This window comes from Sprattus sprattus (assembly GCF_963457725.1).
Source record: "Sprattus sprattus genome assembly, chromosome: 5".
Taxonomy (NCBI): domain Eukaryota; kingdom Metazoa; phylum Chordata; class Actinopteri; order Clupeiformes; family Clupeidae; genus Sprattus; species Sprattus sprattus.
Genome location: NC_137924.1, coordinates 25859734 through 25887572, shown reverse-complemented (window position 1 = coordinate 25887572; position 27839 = coordinate 25859734). Strand labels below are relative to the sequence as shown.

Below are 27839 nucleotides of genomic sequence, written 5' to 3'. Positions count from 1 at the left end.
AAACAAAATGCTATTAAGCACAATCTGGGTAATACATTTACACAAATAAAAACAAGATGCAGTTTATGTAGAGTTCAACTAAGACATACTACAAATACACAAGATATGTTTGGGGGAGTAAATAATTAGTTATCAATAACAAAACAAAATCAATCAGAACTGCAATGGAATAATAACAAATAAAAAAAATGAAAAGAAATGCATATCAATGCATTAGGCCTCAATGGCTTTCATATCTTCAGTTATGTTTAGCTCTTAGCACAAGCACAAAAAAAGGACAAGTTGCTTCCCTTTCGGTAGACATATTGGCTGAAACATTTGTGTTTAACTACAGACATCCTCTCTCAGGAGGCACAGTTGCGCAGACTAAGATTAAGGCAACTGATTCTGGACCGGCTAATTGGATAATCCTTAAGGGCCAATGACACATTTAAGATCCATGATAGAGGAGCATAGTGCTGTAGAGCAGGTGGTCATAGTGTTCTTCAGCCTTCACAGAAGTGTGGTGGTCCATCTCACTGCCAGCGTCCTCAACGTTTTCTGCCGTGTCCCCCAAGCCATGGTGGTGCCCAAAATGCAGCCCGTTGCCACTCGGGGTGGTACGTGTGTTCTCTAAATGGCCTCCATGTCTGGTCTCTGCCAAAGGGTCTACACAGTGACCATAGAACCCATTCCCATTGGCTGGTATGACCTGGCTGCTACTGAAGAGTTGTGGAACTGCCTCCAGAGTCGAGCCGAGGAGATCACCTGAAGTTGGAAAGGAGACTTCAGTCACATCTTGGGCAAATAAATGGCAAATTTAAAATACTGCTGCCTGTCAAATGGCTAAAGTTGGAAGATAATGAAAAAGCCAAGTGTACATTTAATTTTAAGAGTAACGGAACTGAACGGTGGTATGACTGGCAGGTTTTAAATTCATCTCTGCTCTACTACAATCTCTTGTATATAAAAGCCCTGAAGACACATTTACCTCTAAAGTAGAGCAGACAGTTCTGAAAAATGGCATGGGTCCCAGCACCATACTAAGTCACCATTTTTCGTCCCTCCTTACTTAAATGCATTTGACCAAACCAATACTTAAGTCTCTAAATTTGGTGTCAAAGATTCAGATTGCAAAACCAAAATCAATATAACGTTACATAAATGTTGAGGCCTTTGAACCACTGTCTTGGTTGCAGGAGTTTCATGGCCTGATTCGAATTGATAAGAGGCTCTTTGACACAGAAACAGGTAACCTGGCATACTGACCTACTTCTAAAGGGCTGGCCATCATCCCTTTTCACCTTACATCACTGCAGACTGACACAGTCTCCAATCCAAACAATCTGATCCATTCCACTTGAGCCTACACAAGCCTGGAACTGTATTACAGTGTTCCATTACAGAGTTCTAAAGAGCTAAGGTCTGTTTGATTTACAGTTCTCATGCAAACATTTAAAATAATTGTCTTTATTATATAGTACTTAAAGCCCAGTAGGGGACGCCAAACACACACAAAAAAAGTCAGCCAGCGTAGAGCCCAATTACTGTGCACTATCTAGAAAAAGTAAGTACTTCACCCGTCATACCGATTATCAAAATGATAAATTAATTGTTCATCACCATAATATCTCTCTCTTCTTTAAGAGATTAGTACCAGATCCACACACAAGCATCCAAACAACCACACTTAAAACCAAAGAAGGCATTATGGTATTTCAAGACAGAACATTTAATGAGTTCAACAAAAATACAATCAACAAAAAAACGATCAACTGTTTCAGTGTTTATCATCACCCCACGTTCTACATCACAGAGATGTCAGGTCATGGTCAGGTCATTAACATGGACAATCCTGTCTGGAGGTCACCTCAGGAATCACCACAAATGATCGCTATAAATTCAGTGGACCAGACAGTTGTAAAAGTGTGTTCTTATTGCTTAGCCTTTATGTCCAACAATTATTTTCTTCCCTTTAAAGAGTCAGTATGTAGGAAAAAGCATTTTCTAAAGCATCGTTCTTGCTACACCTTTTAAAAATGTACTCATAACTTCCAAAAAAAAGAACAAACAATCACTTATTTTCACCATTTGCACTTCAAATATAGAACAAGCTAAATATCAGATGCAAAAACAAAAAAATATATATTTATATGTTACAATTCCCTCACACCAAAGGGCCCCATACATGTATCTAGAGATTATAATTTTCAATGTTCCTTTATCATTTAACTCAAAGAAATGATACAGAGAAAACTACCCTAACACAGGCCCACTTAGCCTCTAGAGGAAAGGGATGGGTAGACATGGGGTTAAACAGCACCTTGCCACTTTCTACAAGCAAACACACAGAGAAGCTGCACAGCGAAAGTTAATGTACTTCTTACATTCATGTAGATATGCTTTGGCATAAAGAGAATACAAAATGAATAACAAAATGAAAGGGAAACACGAGACACATAAAGTTGGACTTTGCACCGCAAAATGCCCAACACTCAAAGAGACAAGTGAGACGATTTTTTTGCACAATTCTGGGGCAAGATTATTTCTTCAAGGGTTACCTCTGCTCAGGAAGATAAGAAAATACAGACGCCAGACATCACCCTTTTAACAGGAAGCTGGTTATCAACATCAGCAGCCAAAAAACCCATGGGGCTTAAAGACTTAAGGGGTGGTGTCTGAGTTGCAGTACTGGTTCTAAATACAGTACATGCATGCAGTAGGCTTGAGTTGCTCAAGGACCATTGCTAACGCAACTGCATGCCTGGGCAAGACATCCTAGAATAGACACTGAGCAATGTCTGCATTGCCAGATGACTCACAAATGCTGAGGAATGTATCAAATGAAATGGAATCTTGTTCCGTTTCTGTGCATTTCGCACTAGAACAACAAGGGCACAACACATAAATCATGTAGAGTTTGCAAACAAAGATCAGCAAGGACAAAGAGATGACAATTCAAACAATGACATCTGTAGAGGGTAATGTAAAAAAGGTGGGCCTTAAATGGTTTGGCCAGTTTTTCAACTATATACAAGCATGCCTGGGTACTTTCTGGAAGTTTTCACTACCATAATAAAACGCTAGCACTACCATACACACACACAAACAAAGGCCGAGTTGTACCGGAGTAGGGTGAAGTCGGCAGGACAAGAACTCACCAGAAAGAGACACCTTATGAGCGGCTCTCCATTCAAAATGGGACGTGAAAGCCAAACCACCTATCGCAACACCACACAGGTCACATTCACTCACTGGCGTTTACACACTCGAAATAAACCTCAAAACGGCTCGCCAGTGAGGGGCAGCCAGCCAATAAGGCCACTACAGGTAAGGCCACTACAGGTAGGCGTAGGAGTTGGTGACGCGACACGGGATGTGCATGGAGGCAACAGTGATGATCTCCAACTCCTTGGGAGCGACAGACGAGCCGTCCATGGGCACGGCCTCTGGCTCAAGGCCCATGTCCGCCTCCAGCGGCCCAGCGCAGCCATTGGACCCAAAGGGGAAGGATCCGTTCCCACCTGAGGTCGTTGCAGAGCAGGATTGTGCGTGCATGGCCTCCATCAGGTCCTCTTGGGCACAGCCATTCAGGGGCTTCATGGGGAACTGGAGAGCTGTGGAAAGTGTAAGGGGCGAGGCACAATCTATTATTAGATGAGAGGGAAGTGTTGTAGAAATAAAAACAGGTTTGTAGCACACCTCTAAATTAAGAGTGATCTGTAATTATGTTTGACATTTATCGTTCATTGATATCAGATTTAAAATCAGACTACTGAGCTGGGTGGTTTTTTCACACATCAAAACAGACCACAGGTCAGAAAGGTGTTGCTGGTAATAAATTATTTTTTGTGTCAATGGAACACTCAAGAACACCATCCCTGAGTAGTAGAGGATCGTTTTTTTTGCAATGCGTCCGATTCCATCTCGATCTGTAACATTTATGGATCAAACTTTTAGGCCAATATACATTTTTCTGTTTGTCTAGGTTAATTACCGCAATGGTTAAACATACCATGACTGTCGTATTAAAGGCAATACTTTGGCCTTTTCTCTAGTGGTTTTTACAATTTGTTTACAGTGACAGTGTTTCCGTTTCCTTCAGAACTTTTTCTCTTGTATTTCATATCCTCAGTCCTATTGATATCAAATGGGATCAAATTGGCTTGCATCACATCGTTTGTGAATCGTAATTGAATCCAATTAGAGCGTCTGTACCAATACCCAGCCCTACTCATTAGATGCACAATTTTGACTACAATCCTTCCAGATAAGCTCTGCAGTTTCCAGTCTGTTTGGTAGTTATGGAAGTGGCACGTCTTAAATTGTAGTGAAACCTTACCATAAAAATTAGGTCAGGGACACTAAATATAGGGCAGTCTAACAGTGATGGATGCGGTATCTGGACTCAGCTCATTGGTTCAGCTTTTCTGAACTTTCAAGCCGAGAGTGAACAATCACAACACCCCCAATGTGTAGAGTGAAAGGGTCAAGTTAGTCCTCGGGATTTTGCTTTGCTCTAAATGATCTGTCAGTCTGGCTGTATTAACGTGACAGTTCCCAGAGAACATCTCCCTCCATTAGCACACGGGAGCATTAGAGGACTGGCACTAAGCCAGAGAGTGCATCACGACAAATGCTTTAGTTTCTAAATTGTCTTTTGTTCAGCGTCAAAATACTGGGCAATTATGGAATCGATATTCTGCTTGGACTAACAGTAGAAACTTCTGTCTATGAAATCCCATCTACACAATATTTGAAACTAAAGTTTCAAGTTAGTGGTCTTTTATTTCATCTCAAAATTCTATGCAATTAAGAAATGCATGACCATATTACACAGCCAGATGAGTAGTCCAAATTAATACATCTCTACGGACAAAGGATTTAGCAACACCCTCTGTCGTATGACCCAAGCTCTGTGCAACCCAAAAAGGCATGGGTCCATACCCTGGAGGTATTATGTAGACCTGGAGAGTGTAAGGAAGTTCCACCACCATTCATTGGCCGATGCCATGCTAGCTACTTCAACCCAGGAGGTACCAAATTGTCAGCAGACATCTTAGAAGACATGCTTTTGTGGTTATCTGTAATGTGGCACCTTACTGACATTTAGTTGAAATGGTGCCTGAAGTTTAAAAAAAAAAAAAAAACATTTTTAAGATGCCGGTGGTCAATTTGAATGCTACTGGCTGAAGCTAATCCTCAAAATCCTGATCCCATGGTCCACACTGCCAACAAAAACCAAGGACTTACTGCCAGTTCTGGCCTTCTTGATGTGGTCCGGCTCCATGCTGTCCAGGGACCTCTTCCTGCTTGGCGCCCCCTTGTGGAAGCTGCCCAGCTGGCTGATGTTTTGGTGCCCATTGAGGATGGAGCCGTTGGTGGAGGTCATGCAGTTAAGCTGCTGGTTCTGCGCGTTGGCCAGGAGCTGTGCACACTCCTGAAAGCCCTGGGCATGGGCCAGGTCTGCAGCAGTCAGCCCACTGGCGTTCCTCAAGCTGCGTGGCAAGAGAGCTGCGTGTTAGCGCGTGCTACCCCTTAGCAGGGGTGGATTAACATTAATAACATACAGGCACGCACATACATAAAACACAAACACACACACACACACACACACGTATGAACAAACGAACACACGCACACACAGACACACAGATACACACTCAAGACCCTGTCTGTTACTGATTCAAACTGATTAGATGTCATCTTCATTCAATTTCTGAACGCTGATCCTTTTGGGATCCGTGACAATAAAATTAGAGAAATTCAATTTTGAGGAACTCAAATTAGGCTACATAAAAGCTCACATTTCGGATCAATTTGAAATTGTGAGACTGAAGCTGCAGTAGAACATGACAAAAAAAAAATGCTATCAATACTGTTAAATATTGCCTGAATCAAACACCAAAGTGTAAAGCCAAAGCACGTTCAGAGAGAAAACTTGTTTAAACGGCACCCCGACTGAAATGCAGAGAGCTACTAAGAAAAGGGCATATCGTTTTGTGTTGGAGAGAGAGGGAAGAAAGAACAAGATTTAAAAAGTCATCCTGGACGTTAGAATGACAAATCAGCTTAATCAGCTCATATTGAACAAGAAAGGCTTTCTGAAGATAGAATATTTGACATATGAATAAATTACTAAAATCACAGTGGACTACTCTTTACGATGGAGGTTGGTGGTCATCGTCCTTCAATGGCAGTCAAAATGTTGTAAAGAACAGGCAAGGTGCTTCTGAGCACAAAAATAAAGGATTTACAGAACGGTCGAGAACGGCGTAAAAAAGGTATGACAAGAAGGAACGGCATCCTCTTGTGTTATCTGTACCAACACCATCATGAGCAGGAAGGTTAATAAATACCGCCAAAATGCATTTGGCAAAGAGGATCCATTAGAGAGAACAGAAGGCTCAGAGTGCTTCATTCTCCTCTGGAAATGGGTTTTGGAGGAGCTCCACTGGCAAGGAATTGAAGCTGAATAAAAGGAAGAGAAATGTGATCTCCCAAAAGTGATGCCAGCAGCAGACAGAGGAGAGGGTAGAAATAGATCAGGCATCTTCCTCTGTGAGGTACGGAGCTCTTCTCACCTAACTGTCCAGTATCTCAAAGACAAAGCTGCCGCCGCCACTGCCTCTTCTTCCTCTTTCTTTCCAATTTTGGAATAAAGCAAGCATGGTTTATAAGTAGAACATCTCAAAGGTAAATTAGAGAATAGGCAGAAATCATCAACAAGCAGAAAAGTGAAAGTGTCTGTGTGAGAGGTGATACGTCTCTTAATGAAAAAACTAACCACTCTCAGAATTAAGCAGTTGATCCAGGCAATGAGCAATAACAGCAATGTGTTTGTCATATTTTACTGCAGTAATGAGCGTTGGTATTCAGATAATGCATGAATGAACAAACCGCACAAGGTTAAGGCACAATGACTTTGGAACTTACCCATGAAGTCTTAGAAGGTGAGAACTAACCAATTTCCCAAAATGTATGTAATAACCAGACACTAAGACTGATGATGCTGATTGGACAGGCATGTAGGTCACCCTGGATTATGCATCGTGGTGTTTAAGCATTAAAGCCTGATCTAAGAGAAAATATCCATGAATACTTAAGGGTCTGATGAGTTCTTTGAACAGCATCTTATGTTGATCTCTGTGGTTCACACAGTTTAATGTATAAGATAAGTAGGGGGGGTTCAAATCCAAATTTCCAATTAGCAAAAAAAGTGGGCAGAATGGCATAATTTTCCATTAATCCATTAATCCTCAACCGTGACATTTAAATGTTGTTAAATTTGTATTTTATTTTGCTTTACTTTTAGCCAAGTTCTTGTTCACACACCAAGACGCATATTTATACACTGCTTCCTTCTAAGGGAAGAGAGGGAGGCCAAAACGGACTGGAATATATCCAACAGCTCTTCTTTTTTTAAAACAATATTTAAACAAATAGGCCGCCTGGAAGCATAATTGGCAAAGTTCCAAAGATTCCCAGAGGCTGACTGGACAGGAGAAACAAGTCTAGTACTTGTTGTTCTAGAACTCTTCAGCATCATCAGATTCTGTTGCAAATGATAATCGTAGCAGAAACAAATTGGTCTTTGTCAAAGAGCGGTGCCGGCCTGCATCCACGTGTCTCTGCCTCTAGCCTTTTTCTGCTTGGCCATGCCAGGCGGACACACTTCCCCCTTGTGTGGACACTGGGGTGCCTTTCTATTCCTCACATTCCACTACACGTGACTAGGAAGTCAGTGGTACCAGTGAAAAGACTATGGAAAACACGTGCCTTGGCATAGCATTTTACTTCTGAGATCTTTAAAAGGGAAAAGGAACATAAAATTAAAATCTGAATGTTAATCTTGATGTTTTAAAATGTGCCAATTTAGAAATGTACACAAACGCACACTCTGTTTACACCTACATGAGTGCATAAACACCTTTAAGCACAACCTCAGGGAGACCTTAGATTGATTTAGATTCTTAGTTTCTAATCTCATGACGGTTCGTTCATTCATGCATTCCTGATACATTGTTCCATTTGAAAATTCCTGTATATGTAAGCTAAAGTACTCACAAAACATTCAACCAAAGAAACACAACAGATAAGAAGCATTTTAAAAATGAAATCATTTAAATGAAGTTTTCTTTTTTAATAATTCTCTGTTGAACCAAAAAAAAATGAAAAAAAAAAAAAACATACACATAAACCCCCCCCCCATCCTCCCTCAAAGGCTGTCCAAATCTAACAGGGGAAAAATAACGCTTCCAAGTAATTCACACCGATTTATTTCCCCAAATGTGTGCCAAGTATGACAGTAATCAGGCAGGCCCCTGCAGTTGATTATGGTCTTTGGTGCCAGTGCCTTGTTTCAGAGTAGGTCACCTAAATAATGTGCACAAAGTGGAACACTGTTCTGCAAGCAACAATACAGAACAGACAGACTGCGGAGAAGCAACCATCCAACACAACAACAGACTACGGCGAAGCAATCATCCAACAGAACAACAAACTGAGGAGAAAACTTTGCCTACAGAACAGACTGAGGAGAAGCTTTCGCCTTTCAGTGCCATAAACTGCCTTGTCAAGATATAGAAAACATAACCCAGAAATGGCACAATGCATTTAAGTAATATACAGAAAACAGTACACCATGACTTTTTAGTTGCAGCTTTCCTTTCCATTTGTTGTTCACATCCACCATAAGTATTTATTATATATTTATCTTCACAGTAAATATACTCAAAACAATGATCTGAGATCCTGACCTTCCCATTACACTACAATACTATACAAATCAAGGAGCTAGACCCCTGCAACAACCCTTATTACATGAACAAAATGTCAACATAGCCGACAGCTGACCTACACAAATCAGGAAAACTAGGATATATGCATACAGACCAATACGAGTCTTATACTTATATATGGTTACATGGCAACATCAACGTTCACCCTTCCAGATGGCCAACAAGTTCCATTTCCTCAACTTGATTTTAGAATTACCTTTTGCGGTTGTGTAATAACATAGTTAAAGTTGAAGTTGGAGCCATTTATTTGCTACTTTAAGAAATAATCCATATAAACGGAGACAGGGATCAAGACAGCTTATCAACGAGCATTATTTAGCATTCCAATTACAAAGATAAAACATTTATCTAAGACACATTATTCCTGCTTTCCAAAGAAAAAATAACATTGTGGACCAGATTGAAACTCACACAGAATGCCTGGGTTACCTATGTACCAGGCTTTCCAAAAAAACTTGACTGCTTCTTGACCTTGGAAACGGAGGAGTGTAGAGACCAGATTTGGCTCACAAAGATGGAACAAAGAGCAACAATTGTCAAAACCTCCCTCTTAGCCAGAAGCTTCCACAACTTATCCAGTCTGCCCCTCTGTACGCCGCATCACTCACAAAACACAAGTGGTTGGTCTACCCACCACCCAAGTCAACAGGGTCCTGCTTTGTGCACATTTTATCCACATCTCTTACAGGCAACAGTAGCACCAAAGACCAAGAGATAATTTCTCGAGACACCCACCCTCCCTTCACTCAAGACATGTCTGTTGTACCTTGCTTACCACATTCAAATCATGTTGACCAAATTGGACTGAGCGTTTCTTTTTTCACATTTGAGGTATTTTGGTAACACTATTTGATGGGCTTTCATTCCAGTGCACGCCATCATGTAAATTTACAGCAAATTGCAATGGGACAGCGTTTTCTAGATTTACATCTGCTATATCCGCAGGATGTCCATGTGCTCAATATAATAGCCTCTGCTGTGACATGCATGTTCATTTGATGAAGTGTGAGAGTGTTTGTATGTGTGCACGTGTGTGTGGGTTTGTGTTGATGTATGTATTTGTATGTTTGGTTCAGTGTTTATGTGCATGTATGAACCCTAAATGTATAAGTCCACTCCTGTTCAATCTTTACATAAGTCTGTAAACTGGAATGGCCGCATCAGTGGTGAGAGCGAAACCTTTTGTTATGCACAATGTTCTGACTGTTGATAGGTTTTAAGAAGGCCATGACCTATTTAGACCACTGAACTGGACAAAGGAATGTAAACCTAACATCCACTGGTAAGGCTCTGCTAATGAAGCATTCGTGACATTCTTTTTAAAATGTCAGCCAAACCATGTTTAAACATTTTTAGAATAAAACTTTTGTCTATCAGTGAAACTATTCTTTGAACTGAGTAACATAACCTTTTAAAAGGAGAGGCCATTTCTGCTCCATTAAAATGTGCGTACAATGACAGTGACTAGTCTAGCAGGTAGTATAGGAGTAGACCCAGGTAGTCTAACAGTCTAGTCTACAGTAAAGCATCATATTTATGTGTTTTCTTCAATATGGTGAAGAAATATTACTATGTGTGTTCTTAAAACTTTGAAGGAAACTAGGTCAAACATCTTTAAATTGTAGAATATTGCTGCAATATCGGTTCAGCCAGTGATTTATATAGGACGGCCTTCAATTAGTTCTTAAAGTGTTATATAGTTCAGTAGGTCCTGCTGTATTGTCAAAGGTTTCCCCCAGGGGTCTTTCCTCCCTATTCTTTTGGGTTTGCCCCCCCCAGGGGAAATCACATACTGTACCTCATTATTCCACTTGGGTGAGCACGGTTGGAGTCAAAATCGCATTACACGGAAGACAAGGGGCTGACAAAAGTCTGTTCTGTTGACCAGTGCCTCCCCCTCTCCTTAGATTAATTTAATTATAATTCCAGGCGTCTATGACCACCCCTCAAAGGATTCTCTTCCCCCTCCTACCCCGGCCCTCACTGTTCTCCCCTTGGCACTCATCTCCTGCCCTTTTATTTGCCGAGTGTCCTTGAAGTGCCTCTATCACAGCCCAAATATGAAAGTTGTCATTTTGCCTTTTTTGAATTTGCCAGCTTCTTAATGAGCAGTTCACGGCATACCAGGCCACCACAACAAACAAAAGGGGAGAGAGTGAGCTACTACACTATAGTTTCTGCTACATTCCTGATAAAAAAAAAAAAATGCCTTGTCAAAATAGCTGGTGTTTTTTGTTGTTGTTTGTTTTGTTTTGTAAAGTAAAAAAGTTTTCAAACTGCAAAGACACTGCCTTCATTAAAACAGACAGATGCCACGTTAAATGGCAGCTATCTGTGAGTATGGACATATTGACACAAATCGTATGAAGCGATTCATATGAAGTATGGGATTTAGCAGGAAGCGTTATTTTTTGTTCCCCCTTGCTGCAAAACAGGCTTGTTTTTTTTTCCTGCCCCAAGCACACATAAAACTAAAATCCTGCCGTTTCCTCCCTCCCTAAAGCCTCACCTGCAACACTGCTCAAAACCATGCTTACAACTGCTCTGACATAAATGACAGTAATTAGGCCTGACCTACACAACCTACGGGGGTCCTACGATTAGTGTAAAACTGAAACAAATAAGTTCAATAAAATCAATACAAAAGGAATAAATAAACGTTTTAGATTGTGTATGGGCATAGTTAAGTAAAGCATGCATATCTATTAAATATGACTATAAAAAAATTAAATCACTTTTTTTTTATAAAACTTTTTTTTACAAAGCATCATTTCCTATCAGTAAAACCAATCACCGCAAGAAATACCTCGACAGTTTGCCAGTGTGTAGAAACTGTAGGAAGCGATACAGAGACACACTCCTAATGCCACAACTGTGCGGTTTTCCAAGAAGGGAACTTGTGGCAGAGTCAGCGGATTCTATTTGGATTGCTCTCCCCCTTTTCTGGGATTACTTGAAAAAATCAAGTCATTTCGAATTCAATGGCTGCAAAACATGGTAGACGAGTAGATTTCTTTTTTTTGTTCATTTAAACTTACTGTTAACAGTTAACAAAGAGATTTATAATATGTATAAATATATATAAATAAATAAATGCATATCTGCAGAGGGGTTGGTCATCATGTCACTTTTCTTAAGGGCAAAGGTGACAGGTGATTAATTCAAAAGAACAGATCGTAATTATCATGTCATAAAATATTAATACTGCAGGTGACATTTGATCACAAAAAAACAAGTCAAACTTCTATGCAGCAATAGACAGTGGTTAAATATGGATTAAGGGACACAATGTCTATCTAGGAAGTCAAGACCTGAGCTCACCTCACCTCACCCTGGTTTCTATTCTGACATCATCTCTGTAGAACCTGATACCCGGCAACAAACCCCTGTTCCAACTAGGGGCCCATGGGTAGGTGAATAAATATGCAAACAAAGACAGGTGTACAGACACATTTTTTGGGGGGATACTTGGTTATTTAAACTATGTAAGGTTTACATTTTGAAAATAAGATATATTCTTGTGTAACTTGTATTTCAAAACTGGATATTTTATCCACAATCCCCTCATAAGCCCAATGAGAAACATGTTCAGCAAGAAGAAAGAGCTGAAAAGAGTGAAAACTTGAAACTCAAGAGAATATGTAGCCTGAGATGCAGATGGTTCAGGCTCTGGGCTCTTGTTTTTGCGCTGTATAATAAAATTACATTGAATTGAGTATGGGTGATTCATGTAATGCAGTGCAGATAACGCCGTTTCCGTTCATCCAGCTCACCAATTCATTCTCATTATTCAATTTCATTTTGTATTTGACTGACCATGTGAATAGTTTTACACACTTGGAAGTGAAGGGAAAAGAAGGAGCTTTTCCAGGCTAACAAGTCTCTCCATAAAACAGTTAAAGCAGGATTATGTTTCCATAAAGGTTGAGGAAATGAGTAACAGAAATGTCCGTTTCGTGTTGTGGCTGATGCCACATGAATGGGTCTGACAAACACCACAGGGCTTGTGACTGGACACTGCAAATCAGTTTCGTAAAGCAAAATACATCTTCAGACATACATCTTCTTATCCATTTCATGGCGTTTGAAAAAAAGATGGATAAAATAACAAGACTGTCCACTGGACAAAGACAAAAAGTCCCTCTTAGTGGGCCATCTTCAGCAGTAGCAAACACTTGTATGAATTTGAAAATCAGTTCTAAAAATCTAAGCCACACCCGTTTAGGGTCTACATCCAAATATAGGAGTAAATAGCTTGATCAATGCTTTCAAATTTCAGTCTGTCAAGAGTCTTCACCGTGCGACAGAGGAGTCCCTTAAACCGAATAGATCCCTGATGGGAAATCTTCAGAGAATGAAAAAGAGCCAGGGAGAAGATCAGTTACGTGGTGGAAGGCCAACAACGAAGGTTCTAGAATGAAGGAGCATGTTCTTAAATGTCTTGTGGAAACATGAAGGTCAAGGATATCCCTGGCAACAGTCATCATAGCCGTGGTCAGAGTAAAAAGGTCAAGGTTTAGGCAGCCATCTTCTCAGATGGAATGGAATTCCAGGGAAGTTTCTTCAGGAGACTATGGTGGTTCAAAAAGCAAACCATCCACTGCCAGAGACTTTCCATAGTGATGAGCAAAAAGGAGTATATTTGTGTTTGTCTAGACTTCGGAGAGGGAAATAAAAATATCCAGTTTTGAAGTTCATTAATTGTCATAATATTAAGAAACGTTGATCTTGAAGACAACATTTTCTGAAGCCTACGCCTAATTTGAATGTATTAATTCTCATTTTGTAAAAAAAATGTCCTCCAGAAAATACATATCGTTTAGGTTTGTATGGTTCTTTTGTGTTTTTTTATTTATTATTTCTAGTAATATAACATCTGACAAAAGAACATAAGCATGTTTCTGTAAAAAAAAAGGTTCCCTTTGGCATGAACTGGATTTTGAAAGGGTCTGTACAGAGTGTTGAGGAAACTGGGCAACACTCATAAAGGCAGGCACACATCCTGCCAAAATCCTTTCGAGAGAGGAATGCTTCTGGTGGAATGCTGCCTTGGAAAACACTAGCAGGTCTGCAGTCTTCGCTTCTAATCACAGTCACTGGCACAGAGACCTCCAATACAGGCACATCTTATTAGGCAATCTTTTCAGGCATGAGGGTCAAGTTCCCTACAGAGAAAATGCTGCAGCAGCAGCTTGTCTTGCTATTTCGAGTCAGTGAATTGGGTCACTATTCAATAAGACTATGTTTAGATATTATATTGCAACACACTGTGCATTGTCCTACTGATCTCATAATATTTAGAAATTTGTCACCAATGACAGTCGAGTTCTAAAGAATGCTCATTATCTGTTCTATTTTGTACCTGTGCCGTAAACATTCTGCATCTGCATAGCAACTGCAATGTGTAAGACTTCTATTCTATCTAACAAGAGAGGCTGCAGATAGTAAGACTGACAGTGAATATGAGGCATAACATTCCAAAAGAGGTAATCCTCTGGGGCATTTTCAGTGATCAAAAGTCCAACATGGAGTTTTGGCATACGTCTCCATGAGAAACCTTAAACACCCATGTTTATTTCAACTTGGTCAAAAATGTTACAAGGGACCTTGTTAAGAGAAACAAAGTTAAGTTATCAGTATTCTGCAAGTAGCTTGAGGTCTAGCTTTTCAGAGTTGGAATATGGGGGATTTAACATTTTCAAACTATCGTTACAAAAAATGTCTAGTTTTGCTAATCATACTATTCAGCATTAAAGGTCCATGCACAAGCCCTTTTTGAAGCATTAACATTTTTATAACAATCATTTCAGGACATGTTTAACACTTATATCAAAGAAATGTCACATATTTAAGTTTCAATTTAATAGCAAATTTGATAAGCTCACTACTGTTCGTATTGCCATTGATAGCCTGTTTGACAATGATAGAATGGCTTCACACTATAAAAGGTTGAAATGTATACTGAATGATCAGACACCCAGTTTGGACAAAGAGCTAATGTTAGATCAAATCTGAATTTCAAAGTCCTACAATCCTCTTTGAATGATGTCTTCATTCCTGCTTTAAGAGCATTCACAGGGACAGTGCCTCCTAAAATGAAATGTCAGACAAGATCTACTCAGTCTCATTCCACTAGTCACTCATTTAAAGTTTGCCAAAGGTAGAGTTTATCAATCTGAATCGTCTGAGTAGAAACAAAATGGGTCCCCATTCTTTTCCAAACTACACACACACAGAGCTACTCTGTTGTCATTTCACATTCAGACATATGGGTGTCTAGTGGCATGAGGATGGCTAGATAGATGTCCAGATGGGGGGGGGGGGGGGGGGGGGGGGTCTCTTTTGAATAATATATGTAAGTCTAAGTTTTTAAAGAATGATAATTGTATGATAATAGATTGGAATATATTTTATGTAAAAGTAAGGTGTGCAGTTTTTTTTTTGTAACCCTATGATTGTTTTTTCGGTTTGTTTTTTGTTGTTTAGGTTTTTTTAAACATCAAATTGACTTAAAATGTATTAAATTAAAAGAAAAGAAGAAACTGAAAAAACCCATGAGCCCCTCTAGTCCTGCTCCTAGTATGAGTCTCCTTACATGACCTCTTACCCTTGACCTCCAGTACTGGCTGAACTCTTACCCTTGACCTTCAGTACTGGCTGGCGCAGACTAAGCCTACAGCTACTATACAACAGCTGTTGAGGGAAAACAACAGAGTGACAGGGAACAGTACTTACAACATGCTTCAATCCTGACTTAAACCTGCATCAGCATCATAACTACTAAGACCTTTGAAAACACATGAGTCACAAAGCAATAACAGTGATTTTTGGTTTCTCAAAACAAAAACAAAAATACTCAAGGAGCCGGTGACCAAATGCACATTTCTTCAGTGATGTTACCATAAGCAGAAGTTGTAGATGTACTGTAGATGTGGAAGATATTGGTTTATGGTCAATACTGAAAAGACTGGTGTCAGATTGGTCCCAAGTACCCAGTTTAATCAATGTTTAACCAGTGAATTTAAAATGCTGTGTGATTCTCTTTGTATACTGGTAAAAATTGCAATCACAGGCTCTATCCATGTCATAAACAAATGCACACTACACTAGCGTGCACACTACACTGGCATACACACATACACACACACACACCTACACTAGCGCGCACACACACCTACACTAGCACACACTCCTACACTAGCGGCCACACACCTACACTAGCGACCACACACACACACACACACACTAGCGAACACACACACACTAGCACACACACACACACTAGCACACACTACTACAATAGCACGCACAACTTCACTAGCAAACACACACCTACACTAGCGCACACACACTACACATGTTATCATCTTAAACCCACTGCATGACAGATTCCTGCCAACCTACTTAGCAAACACAAGTGGGTGAGATTACAGCCCATGAGGAAACCGGCCAGTTGCCTAAATAAAAGGAATCTAGAGGCAGACAGCTGTTATGGTTTGTGGGATTCAAAACCTCTACCATCTTCTAGTATACTGTTGGGAGGCCAACAACAGCCAGCATGTGACTGTAAATACAGGGGAGGACATCTCATGAAGCACTATGGATTAAGAAGTGATTCAAGTGATGTTCAAAAATGTCTGTCTAGACTGTAGAGTCGTGTTCTTTTCTCTTCTGTCTAATAATTTAATGCCAGAGGCATTAGCAGGTTTGTAGACATTATATAAGCCTCGAACAACCATGCCCATTACACTGGCCCGTCTGGCTTTTGGCTGAAACTGCCTGTCTAATGCACATTTATTTATAAATCTTGATGACCTTGCACTCCCAAATGGGCAATACATAATGATACAGACGCATTTAACTCTACTCTAAAATCTTCGACTGATGCAAAAACGGAGACATTATGTTTCTGTTTATTCAATTCCTAAGGGGGATAGGCTACAAAATGCCGCTGAGCGGGGGCAAACATCATCTTCACAGAGTCGTCTTGATGCCTTCTCACAAACAGGATGACTTCAAAAGAAACGGTTGCTAAAATATTCACAAAATAAACAAAGCAACGACCAACCACACCTGACTACATTCCAGAAGCAGGAAGGCCAGGAAGCACGGAGACACAAGAGAAACACACAGCATCAAACCCACTGGAAGTTCTTCTATTTCCAGGAAAGAAACCGCTAAGACAGATACTGGGAAAATATCTGGCCCTGGTGGTAGGCTCTCTGGTAGTGTTTTACTTCCTCCAGCTACATCATATGAGACTTTACCCTCTACAGGGTATTCTTAAGTAAAGCACAGTTCTCACAGTTGAGCAACAGAATGAAGGAACACACTGCAGAGCTACATTAACCACCATGTTCAGCCTTGTTGGTGCTCTTCCACAGATGACATCACAGACATATTAAAATTCACTATAGTCATAACTCTCCAGTGTGGCAAGCCATTACTTAAAAGCAGTGAGGTCCAATTCAGATTACAGTACTTTGTCCACTTTGACGTTGATGACCAATAATGAGTTGGGGGTATCTGTTTTTCTCCAAACTGACTCAAAACTCTAAATGACCACAAAAGTCTAAATCCATTTTAATGTGAGTGGGCAGCTCCGTTCGAAAGACTCCATTATAACAGACTGGTAGGTTCACACATTCAATTAACACTAGATATACCACCGGACAGCTGAAAATGATGACCCCTTTGAGAGGCCTTGACTGGTAAACTAAAAGAAAGTCATGTTGGTGACTAGAGGTTCTAGTGGACTACAAATAATTTAATGCACATCTTGTTTATGGAAACTGAGATTTAAAATGCAATTTTGCTACACTGAAGGGTGTTTAGGATGTCAAAATGATCTAAAAGTAAATAGGGCCATCACAAATTTTACAAGGCATCTTCAGGCGTCAGAACTTCACTCCAGGAACACAACAGGAAACGAGACACAAATAACAGGCCCCTCTGAAACTAATTATGCAAGTAATGGCAAGCCAGTAAAAGGAGATGCAATGACTAAATCATGGCTATGAAGCACACCACATAAAGTTTTTATAGATGTAAACACGTCCCTGTAAAGGGGGAAAAGGGACACTTAATAATGGTCTGTGGCAGTGTGCAACTGTGGAAGATACCTTTGGTTTTGAGTCAGTGACATCTTGTTATGCAGGATAAGGAAACTTGTACCAATTACTTGTAAGGAGATGAGCAGCTTAAAATTTTGTTAGCCTTTTTTTTATTTTCCCTCCCCCTCCTTCGCGCAGCTACAGAAGTGCAACAGTAGCTCTCACTTTCATTACTGGAGGTTAAAGCACACCGCAGCTACAAGCCAAGCAAGTTGTTATTTATAATCCTATTAGGCTTCGCTTCGGAGCAAAAAGAAAGACAGCCTCTTTCAGGCCAAGACAGAGAACAGGCTTAACCGGTGAGTCTTGGGGAAATAATAAATAAATAAAATCCACCAAGTTACATCTTGTTCGAAAAAATTCCATAGCGGTGTGTGTAGAAGGCGATGCCTGAAGGTCTAGAGTGTGTGTGTGATGTGAAGGGAATGTCTGCAGCTGCTGCCACTCCCAGCCATGGGGGCCAGTTATCTGTGGTGCCTGGGGTGCGCTTGCCAGGGTGACCCTGGATGAACCATTACCTCGTCACTGGGTGCGCAGGGAGAAGGTGGCAGGCTGGCATGGAATGCATCTTCATTTACTTTTGAAGAAGGGCGACAGCCTGCTTTACAACTCACACTGTAGCTCCACAGTTTGAAGTCAATTTAAGAACACTCCTCATAATATTTGGTGAAGCTCAACAACACCGCCGGTAACTTGTTAAAAGTAAATGTTTTTTGAGAAATTAAATCTATTTTAATCTAATTTAGGGTTCTATACGGAAAAAAGGGAGCTTTCTTGTACAGACTGATTCTACAGACTGGAACCATTTAGAGTGTTTCTTGCAAGGACTCATCAAGATGCTTGACATTGATTTTGATGTGCACAGCACAGCACAGCATGTAATAAGCATGAATTGATATAGAGGGTTGGGGATTTGGGCGGTGGTTTGAAATCGGGTAAGCTTGCTTATTCATCCACACAGACTTCAGCAAATCATGAAGTGCCCAATATCAGAATATATTTTCCCAATTTCTCGTTAAGGTGATGTTATTCAGCACTTTCCAATCCTTGCTTTGGAGAGCAAAATCTCGCAATATTATGGAACGCTCATCTGCCCAGGATCTAATATTCGGATGTTTCTAAAGAGCATTAATCGCTTAATGACGTGCAATGGCTAAGCCTACCAGAGCCTCGCTAGGTTAAAGGGATAAAATTGGCCAAGATTCGCGAAATCTGGGGATCCTTAATTACCTCCTTAATTAATATTGTCTGTGACCAAGACAAAGGATAAAAGCTGCTGCAATCACAACTTGAGGTTTCAGCAGAACTCCTTCAGAATAACACGTTTGACGCAAGTCACTGCAATTTTAATTTAACTGCAAAGTGCTTAGGAATTGTTCAAAAATGGGCCAATGAGGAAAAAATGAATAAATAAAAACTGTAGAGAACAGCTGAACTTTCTTCCTATGAAAACGTAGCACTGCATTAGAAGACTTCCAATCATACCCTGTCCACGAGGACATGCCCTATCTCCTTACAAGTAAATGGTAATTTCAGATAGTCAGATTGTCATTTCATTGTTTTGTTTCCAAACCAAGGGAGCAGCTACTGTTGTGCGCTATGAAGAGATGTGCATTTGGTCCATCCGCCCACCTACAAAAACACACACACTTACCAAAGCAAAAAGGTTAGAAAGGAAAATTTCAAACAAAATGGACTACCTTCTACATGAAGGAATGCTAGATAATGACATATAATACATTTTAGAGAGACTAGTTAAATATTACATCATTATCCAATTCAAATAGCTAGGAAAAATATGCTCAAGGAGAGGCACAAGTTCAAGAAGAACTCCATCAAATACACACAGATTAGATTAAGAAGGCATGTACAAGTCATCCACCCTTATCTACGGTCACTTTTTGTGTCTAACATATGAAAAAGTCAAACACCAGGTGGTACCTGCAGTATCTGGCTGAGCATGGCTTTAACAGAACCACGCTAGAACGCAGAGGTTTTAAATATAGTCACAAACCGAGCTGGTCAGCTACAATGATTTGCACTTTGTGATTCAAACGTATCCAGACAAACCACATCCAAGCACTACTTGAATAGTGACGCAACCTTGTGATGAGATTCGCAAATTTGGATCAATATCCTATTTCACAGAACGTGTGATTTGTATCTCTTGTTTTGTTTACATTTTTTGTGTGAGCCATGTTATGTGATCCCTTCTGTAATTGAAGTAAACATCCTTGAAGAATACTGTTTACTAATATTATACATTTTAATTAAATTAAAAAGGTGCACAGAGTATGATTCCCTATTTATAATAAAAAAAAGGATGCATAAAGGTTACATTTCTCACTTAAAAATAACAACATTTACACATGACATTTCACCAATACTTTTGAAGTCCTGGTGTCCAGATCATGAACATTTGGCCAGAAAAAAGGAGAAGGGTCACAGAAACATGGAAGTGAAAGAATCCAAACCCTGTTTAACTGAACTCACCCCAGGGAGTGCATATGTATGGTGCCACCCCAAAAACAAACTACAATAATGAAATCATCTAAGCGGGAAATCAATAACTAAATAAGTACGTACCACCAGGTGTTTGTAGCTCAGTATTACACCGATGTGATTTAAAAAGTGAAAGACATAAAAAGTGAAAGTGGACGTTGGCAGAAGTGCATGTGCGGTAGCTTTGATGGAGTTCCCCTTGAACACCGTGCAGTCTGAGCGTGGGTGAGCATCTAGGGGCAGTGGAGTTAGAGGGTGGGGCAGGCGGGGGGGGGGAAAGGGCAGTACTTACTCCGCTTTGGCCCCCCGCATCAGGAGGGCATTAATACAGTCGATGCTGCCGGCACGGGCCGCCTTATGGATGGGGCTCTCACCCACATAGTCCTGCACACAAGGAACACAGAGACAGTTAATGAGAGGGTGTGCAAGAGCAGTTCATAAGAGTGTGTGCAAGAGTGAAGGTAGTAGAGGTCGACCGATATGGGTTTTTCTATAACCGATGCCGATGCCGATACTTAGAGGTCAGGGTTAACCGATAGCCGATATGGGCTGCCGTTTTTTTTGGCCGATTTTTAGGGCCGATATCTAAAAGTTTTCCCATTAATTTGCATGCTAAAGCGTCACACTAATAATAAGTAGATGCACACAATTTTACTCCCCTACTAGAATCTTAAGTCTGAAGTCCGTGCCCCCGTACACACACACATACACACAGCCTAATACTTACAAACATCCATAATCTAGGAATCCAGAGAACCCCCCCCTTTTTTTAATGTATTACTTATTATTTTTGTTATTATTATTTTAGTTATTCTTTTCTTCAATGTATATACATATATGTATGTGTACAGACTATGATTTGTCTTTATTTTAGGGTTGCTGTCTGGGCCGTGGGAGGGGGGAGGGGGGAAGGGAGAATTCTTTGTAAAACTTGAATCCGTCACATTTTATGTTTTCATGTGTTGTTACTTCAAGAAAAAAAATAATAAAAAAAATATATATATATTTATTTTTTATTTTATTTAATTTTTTTTTTTTAAATCGGCCGATGCCGATAGATTAAAAAAATGACAAATATCGGCCCGATACATCGGCCGACCGATATATCGGTCGACCTCTAGAAGGTAGGGTGTGTGTGTGTTTGTGTTTGTGTTAAAGCACATTCACCCACATTGTTCTCTTTTTAAGTAGCCATAAAGAAACAAGAACTGCCTAGTTCACCCTCATGACCTACACCCTTTCCTCACATGCAGTCAATTCATGCATAAAACAGGAAGCACAAGATAAGAAGTGAAATTACAGCGAGTGAAAATGGAGTACAGTTTTAATCAATGTATCACAGTATGTACCCCAATACTATAGGCATAGAGAACGAGATGTTACGGACACGGTGGGGACTGGTGTATGCATGGAAGGGGGGAGGATACAGCAGAACAATCACTGCCTAAGAGTCAATAGGCTCCAACATTCCCATGTAATTTAACTGTTCCTGTTCCAGTCAAGCAACCTGTGTGTAGTTAGGTAAACTTGAGTATGACCCTTCACCCCTATTAGCATGGCTCATAAGCTTTCATTCACACCTCGACAGGACGACAGATCTACCGTCCCGTGCCATCTGAGTCACTCTCCACAAACCTCCCAGTGCCGGGATTATTTCCCAAGAGTAAAATGAACACATGCATGTCCCGTATCAACCGCCTTAAAGGTCATTGATGTCTTTTTAAAGGCTGTGATTTTATGTTTAATGCGTTGCGCTTATGTTTTAAGACTTGGAACAGAAAAACAACTGCTTGGCAGGGTGGTGTTGGGAGGAGCATTTCCTTAATGTTGACAGAACTTAAGTAGCCATGACGCCAGACATCTGGCAATCCATCTAGTGTTTCTCAGACTCATTGTTTGGCCCGTATTTGTATTTATAATTGTTTTAATAAGCCTTCTATTTCATTAAAATTTTCCAATGTTAAAATTAGTCTCATAAAAACATTAGTCCCATTTTCAAAAAAAAAATGTTGACGTAGTGGTACCTCACAAAGACTTTTCTTACAAGAGAATTCTGTAAGAATCCTCCCTGTGTTTTTCAACAACATAACTATGAAAATCCCTTAACCCAGTGAGGATTTGTCTTAGCCCACACTGAAGCAGGGCAGCTGACATAAACGAGAGCAGACGGAGCAACTCTGCATGTTCAGACAGGGGCCCGCCTGCTTGAACTCCTCACCCCTCAATTCACCGCATCCCACAGACACTGCTCACCGAGGATACACGTCGGGGGGAGCGGGCGAGCACCACCACGGCAATCATGACTTTTATGACTCATCACCGGCACAGAATATAGGTCAGTCTGTAGCCCCGGTAACTCAAGTCTTTATCGTCTGATTGGCTGGCTGGTCAGCTGCTGTGGAGCTAAGGCCTTAGCCAAAATTGGGGAGGAGTTCATGGATTAGCCAGCCAGTGATACCATTAGGGTATTCAAATTAACCTTTATTTCAGTTCAGTGACTTGCACAAATACAATCTGTGAGAGAACAATGCCATGCTATACGTGGTGGCGCAAACGTATCAGTGGTTATGTAACAGTGACCTACTAATCTGGATTCTCTCTAGCCCGCTGGGTCTGAGCATCAGAGGATGAGGAAGAGGACCGCTATCTGAGCTGACAAGCAAAGTCAGAAATATGACTACACAAATACACAGTGCGCGCACACACAGACACACCCCCTTGGACGGAGGGTTAATTGTCTTACATTTGAAGAGGGTGTGTCCACAGGTAAAGGCACGCATGTGTGTGCGTGCGTATTTGGGTAATGCAGAGATTAAAAGCTTGTAGGGTACGAACAACATTCACTGCAGAGATACTGACAGATTGGGGAGCTCAGACAGGCTTTTTAAAATTCGACACTAAATGCAGGATGAGGCCATAAGGTCGATGATGGTTTAAAGCATGAAAAGCTTGTATGACTGACCGTCTGTGTGTCTCTTCAGTGAAATCCGGAGGCCTACGACCTGGTCTGGTTTGAGCTGAAACAACACCTTGTCCTCTGACAATGACCATTTTCAAAATAGTTCACAGCTAAAGATTCACAAGCCCTTTCATTCTAGCCTTTTACCTCAGTCAATCTTGATCATTAAGGGAAAATGGCTGAAGAGAAGAACTCGGTTCAAGCTATTTTTATACCACAGATATTGGCAAAGCTTAGATTCTGAGCCATGGGTCTCAATCACATTCCATTCCAGTGGATTATTAGTTCAGAGACTGTAACCAAAACCTCCCATGTGGCCACCATCCAAACCTGGGCCCCCAACATTTCCTTTTGCGGCCAAGTTCATATTTTTAGAGTTTTGCACAATGGTGCTTTTGCAACTCTGCAGAAAAAAAAAAGAGACTGCAGAATACGCCTTTAAGAGGCAACCAAGACAGCTTCACTGCATCATAACTGACTACAACAGTGATAAGAAGCTATACCAAGCCAGGAAACCTGTCGATTCAACACATCAGAGGCCTTTACAAATCAATAAAGCACCAACCCCAACATATAAGAACTAACGTATGAGGAAGATGGAAACTGCCGCATGTGGGCTTGTAGGTGCCAATCAATCTCATCCCATTTTGCTATAACGCTGCAGAAACCACAGCACAAAGACAAACATGACTGCATGCAGTACCGTGACATGCAGCCTGGGCACCAGTCCAAACCTTTAACTATATCCCTTCTGAAGGGCACCGACTATGATATCATCGCATTGGGCTGTAGGGTTCAGAGACGTGTACTCTGCCTCTGCTACATGTTAACTAAAGCCAACGCAGATTTTCCACCTTTCCTATAATACAGACAGGAATAGCCAAATAAAAGTTCACATGGGCAAACAGAAATACTATTCACTGAACAATTTCTGCACCACCTTGCACTTGCATGATTGCCACTGGTGGAGCTTCAGTGGGTTCCATGGGTGCACCAAGTCCGCAGCTCGCAAAAATAAATGCTGGAGTCAGCAGTGTCAGCTAGTATGAGCACTTTGAAAGATGTGTTCTACAAACGTGTTAAGGACAGTTTCTGTGGGAAAAGGGACTATCGATTAAAATCTTTGATTAAATACAACACACTGCCTGCAGAGGGAGAATAACACAGCACAGTGCTCTTGGACTTGTAAACAAACATTGACAGCTTAGGGTCCACAATGTTCTCCTTTCACAAAGTGTGCAGAAGATGGATGAGCTCGCCACAGGCCAGGTTTTAGTCCTCTGTACAGACAGGAATCTAGCTACCCTATACCCTGGCTGGCACAGTCACTTTGAATATGAAATCAAAAAACATAATGTCCTTTTCTAAGAATCCACCAAGAAGTAGTATGTCTACATTTATTTTAATATAGCTCAATACCATATATTTCTAGAATTAATATGTTGAAAATGTCATCTGTTTTGTGCCTTTACCTTTATGTCCACAGTTCAGTTACTATTTGCGTTTGGGGCATGATGTATTTGGCTACGGCCTGCACGTGCTGTAGCGTAAGCCATGTGTTTATAATTATAAAAGTAAGCGAATTGTTGATTTCACATAATTCTCTGACTGAATAAGGTGATCATTGATTTCCTTTTCCATCCAACAAATAGTCTAGTCTTAACTACAACCTCAGGACGGCTGCGATCTAAATATGGCCTGTCAGTGAACAAACGATTTCCTTGGAAGCCCATCAACTATCAGGGACAGAAAGCTGTGTGTGTAAAAGAACATCCACTTTCTGATCTTTGCACCCATTTGGCGGGAAAGCAAGCTCTGCCCCTTATGACTGCATTGGCATATTGAGCCTTCAGGTTGTGCTAGTTCAACTAGACATATAGTTTTTAAGTACATATTAACATTCAGTTATGTTTTTCCATCATAAATATATAGACATCTCTGGACACATAATAAGCATCATTATGGAATTGTGGACACAAAAAACACTTACTCATTTACAAAGTTGGTATTTAGATATGGAAGGCTGTTCCACCTGTATGCTGGCCTTGTTTACCAGTTCACCTCTACCTAGCTTTGCATAAAAGCAGCATTCCCAGTGAATAAGTGAAAACAGTTCAACCCCTGATCAGTTCAGTGACCCACCTTTCGGTTGATGTCAGCCCCAGCTTGCAGCAGCCACAGCAGGCAGTCAGGGTGGCCTCCAAAGGCAGCGATGTGCGTGGGTGTCTGGGCGAAGCGCGAGGTCACGGAGTTCACGCCACAACCCACCTGCACCAGGCGCATCACACACTCCAGCTGGTGTGGTTGGATGGTTGGCAGAGAAGGGGGGGTGAAATGGAGTTGGAAGGGATGCGGGGTGAGGGTATGGGAGAGGTGTGGGTAGAGGAGTTAAAAAGCCAAGGAGAAATGACCAGGTTCAGGGTGAAGGAAAAAGGACAGAGAAGAAAGTTATTCACAGGAAATTTGTAGGTATTTATTTCCCCTCTCTGAATACACAGCCTTGTTCATTGTTAATAGCACCCTGCTAGGCCTCAAGGAGAGATCACAGAAACACAGCAATAAATCCAAAGATAATGTTTCCCTTCGACGTTTCCCAGGAATAACTCCACCACTCCCTATACCAGTCAGTTAACAGTGAACTCCACCCGCCCTGTCACTCTATGTATGACAAGATAGTTACTGGAAACGCACACGCAGACAGACACTCGCTCTGCACATCAGCCATAACGTTACATGACTCCGAGGCAGCTGTCTGATGCACGGATGTGGTACTGCAACTGTGCCTGCGTAGATAGTGCAGTGTAATTAAAAAGGCTTCCAATGAACAGAGAAGGCCTTTTACATCGCTCTGCTCGCACGTCTGTGTCCCACATAGCCCTGTTCACACGGAAGAGAAATGGTAGCGATGTAGACCATGGCGAATGAATGGGATTACGGGAGCGAGCGGGCAGAGAACGTTGAAGAGTGGCGTTAAATGAGCACGTGAAAATGTGCATTTTACGTTACAATGGAAACGAGGAAGTTTAATTTAGCTTTTAAATCCTTCCTGGTGTAGGGATCAATAATGCGAGGGAACCTGCAGCAACTCATGTCAGCCCGCTGCTGTTCGTGTCCTTCTGGAATTTATTTTATATTTCCCAACTGATTCTCCAAGTTACTAGCAGCTCACGTTAAGAAGTAACTTCACTTATAATTTTAGACCCACAGTCGCTAGTCTAGACGACAAGGGCAACTGAACAAAGTAGCTAAATGAATCACATAATAGACCAAGGAAACATTAAAAGATGCGATAACAGAAGGTATGGGAAAGCATTTGACTTGGCTGGTTAGCAGTTTTTCCACTACGGGAAAAATAAGATATACATTTGAAATGTTACGTTACGGACAGTTAAGTCACAGAGAGATGTGAGCTGTATACAGTAACGTTAGGCCAGTGCTGACTGAAAATAGATAGACGTTACCTTAAGTCAACTGCACTGGTTAACCATCAACGCAAGCCCCTCACGGTAACTGAATAAACACGCAAACCTTTTGTAAAGGTAAATCAGGCTCGTATGGATAATGTTAAGAAAACCTGAATGACGAAGAAGTGGCTAGCAATAGCGGGGTGCGACTAACGTTGACGTTACACGGGTATCTTTTTGTTCCAGCAAGCTAAAGTTACCGTTTCTGTAACATTTGATCAAATAAATGAATGAGTCTATAAAATGCTTCCTATCGTCAAAAACAAATGATTGGCATAACTTACAACAATAACTCTATTTACACATAAGGAAAGGAAAGTTAATGCTCGATAGTTTTTTTTTCCTTGTGAGGCCACCTTAAGTTATCGTTACGCGTTTGATAATGGCGGCTAAATACAATGGTTTATTCGGTATCGCCAGACTAGGAAGGCGTGAGGCATTGTCAACTGTCTCGTTATGGAAGACAATCCATCCATTTTCCAAAGAAATAACTAAATACGCTAGTAAACGTTACCTTTCCAAAATGGGCAGCCCAGTGTATCGGTGTCCATCCATAGAAAGAATCTTCCACGGCTAGGTCTGCCTGGTTGGTAGTAAACTGAAGAAGCGAGCACAAGGCGCCCACATCTCCATCCCTGCACGCCCGGTGCAAAGGGAAGCGAATATTCAGTACCTCCTCACTCGAGAAGCCAGACTCTATCCCTACCGACATTCTGAGCATAGGATATAATTTGTTTACTTTACAAACAAGAATATAACACTGTGTAAGGTAAAGCTATTGTTTTCGGTCGGGAAATGCTGCGTATGTGCTGCTCAGTATCTCCTCATGCCGCCTTGTGTGCAAACAGTAAGAGCACACACACAGAATCAAAGCTCACACCCACTGACACGGAGAAATAAGTTACAGGGACATAACGAAATCCAGAAACGGATTCATCTGGTTCCGGGGGTGTTTGAGCTCAACGCTTTGGAAAATCTGGAATGGATCAAAATTCCGAACTGCATTCGACTTCCATATGAA

At 41.0% G+C, this 27839-nt stretch overlaps 1 protein-coding gene across 2 annotated transcripts; it reads right to left on the bottom strand.

Moving 5' to 3' along the window:
- Positions 1–4: 4 nt before the first annotated feature.
- ankrd10b (ankyrin repeat domain 10b) lies at positions 5–27646 on the bottom strand. Of its 2 annotated transcripts, XM_080839146.1 has the most exons (6): positions 27333–27646; positions 25497–25649; positions 20688–20779; positions 5233–5477; positions 3504–3596; positions 5–747 (listed from the first exon to the last, which is right to left on the bottom strand). In XM_080839146.1, exons 1-6 carry the CDS (start codon positions 27537–27539, stop codon positions 431–433), a joined length of 1107 nt encoding a protein of 368 aa, XP_080695272.1. In that variant the 5' UTR covers positions 27540–27646; the 3' UTR covers positions 5–430. The 2 variants fall into 2 exon arrangements, with proteins under 2 accessions (XP_080695272.1, XP_080695273.1); XM_080839147.1 differs by lacking the exon at positions 5–747 and having other exon boundaries at positions 1694–3596.
- Between the last annotated feature and the right edge of the window lie 193 nt (positions 27647–27839).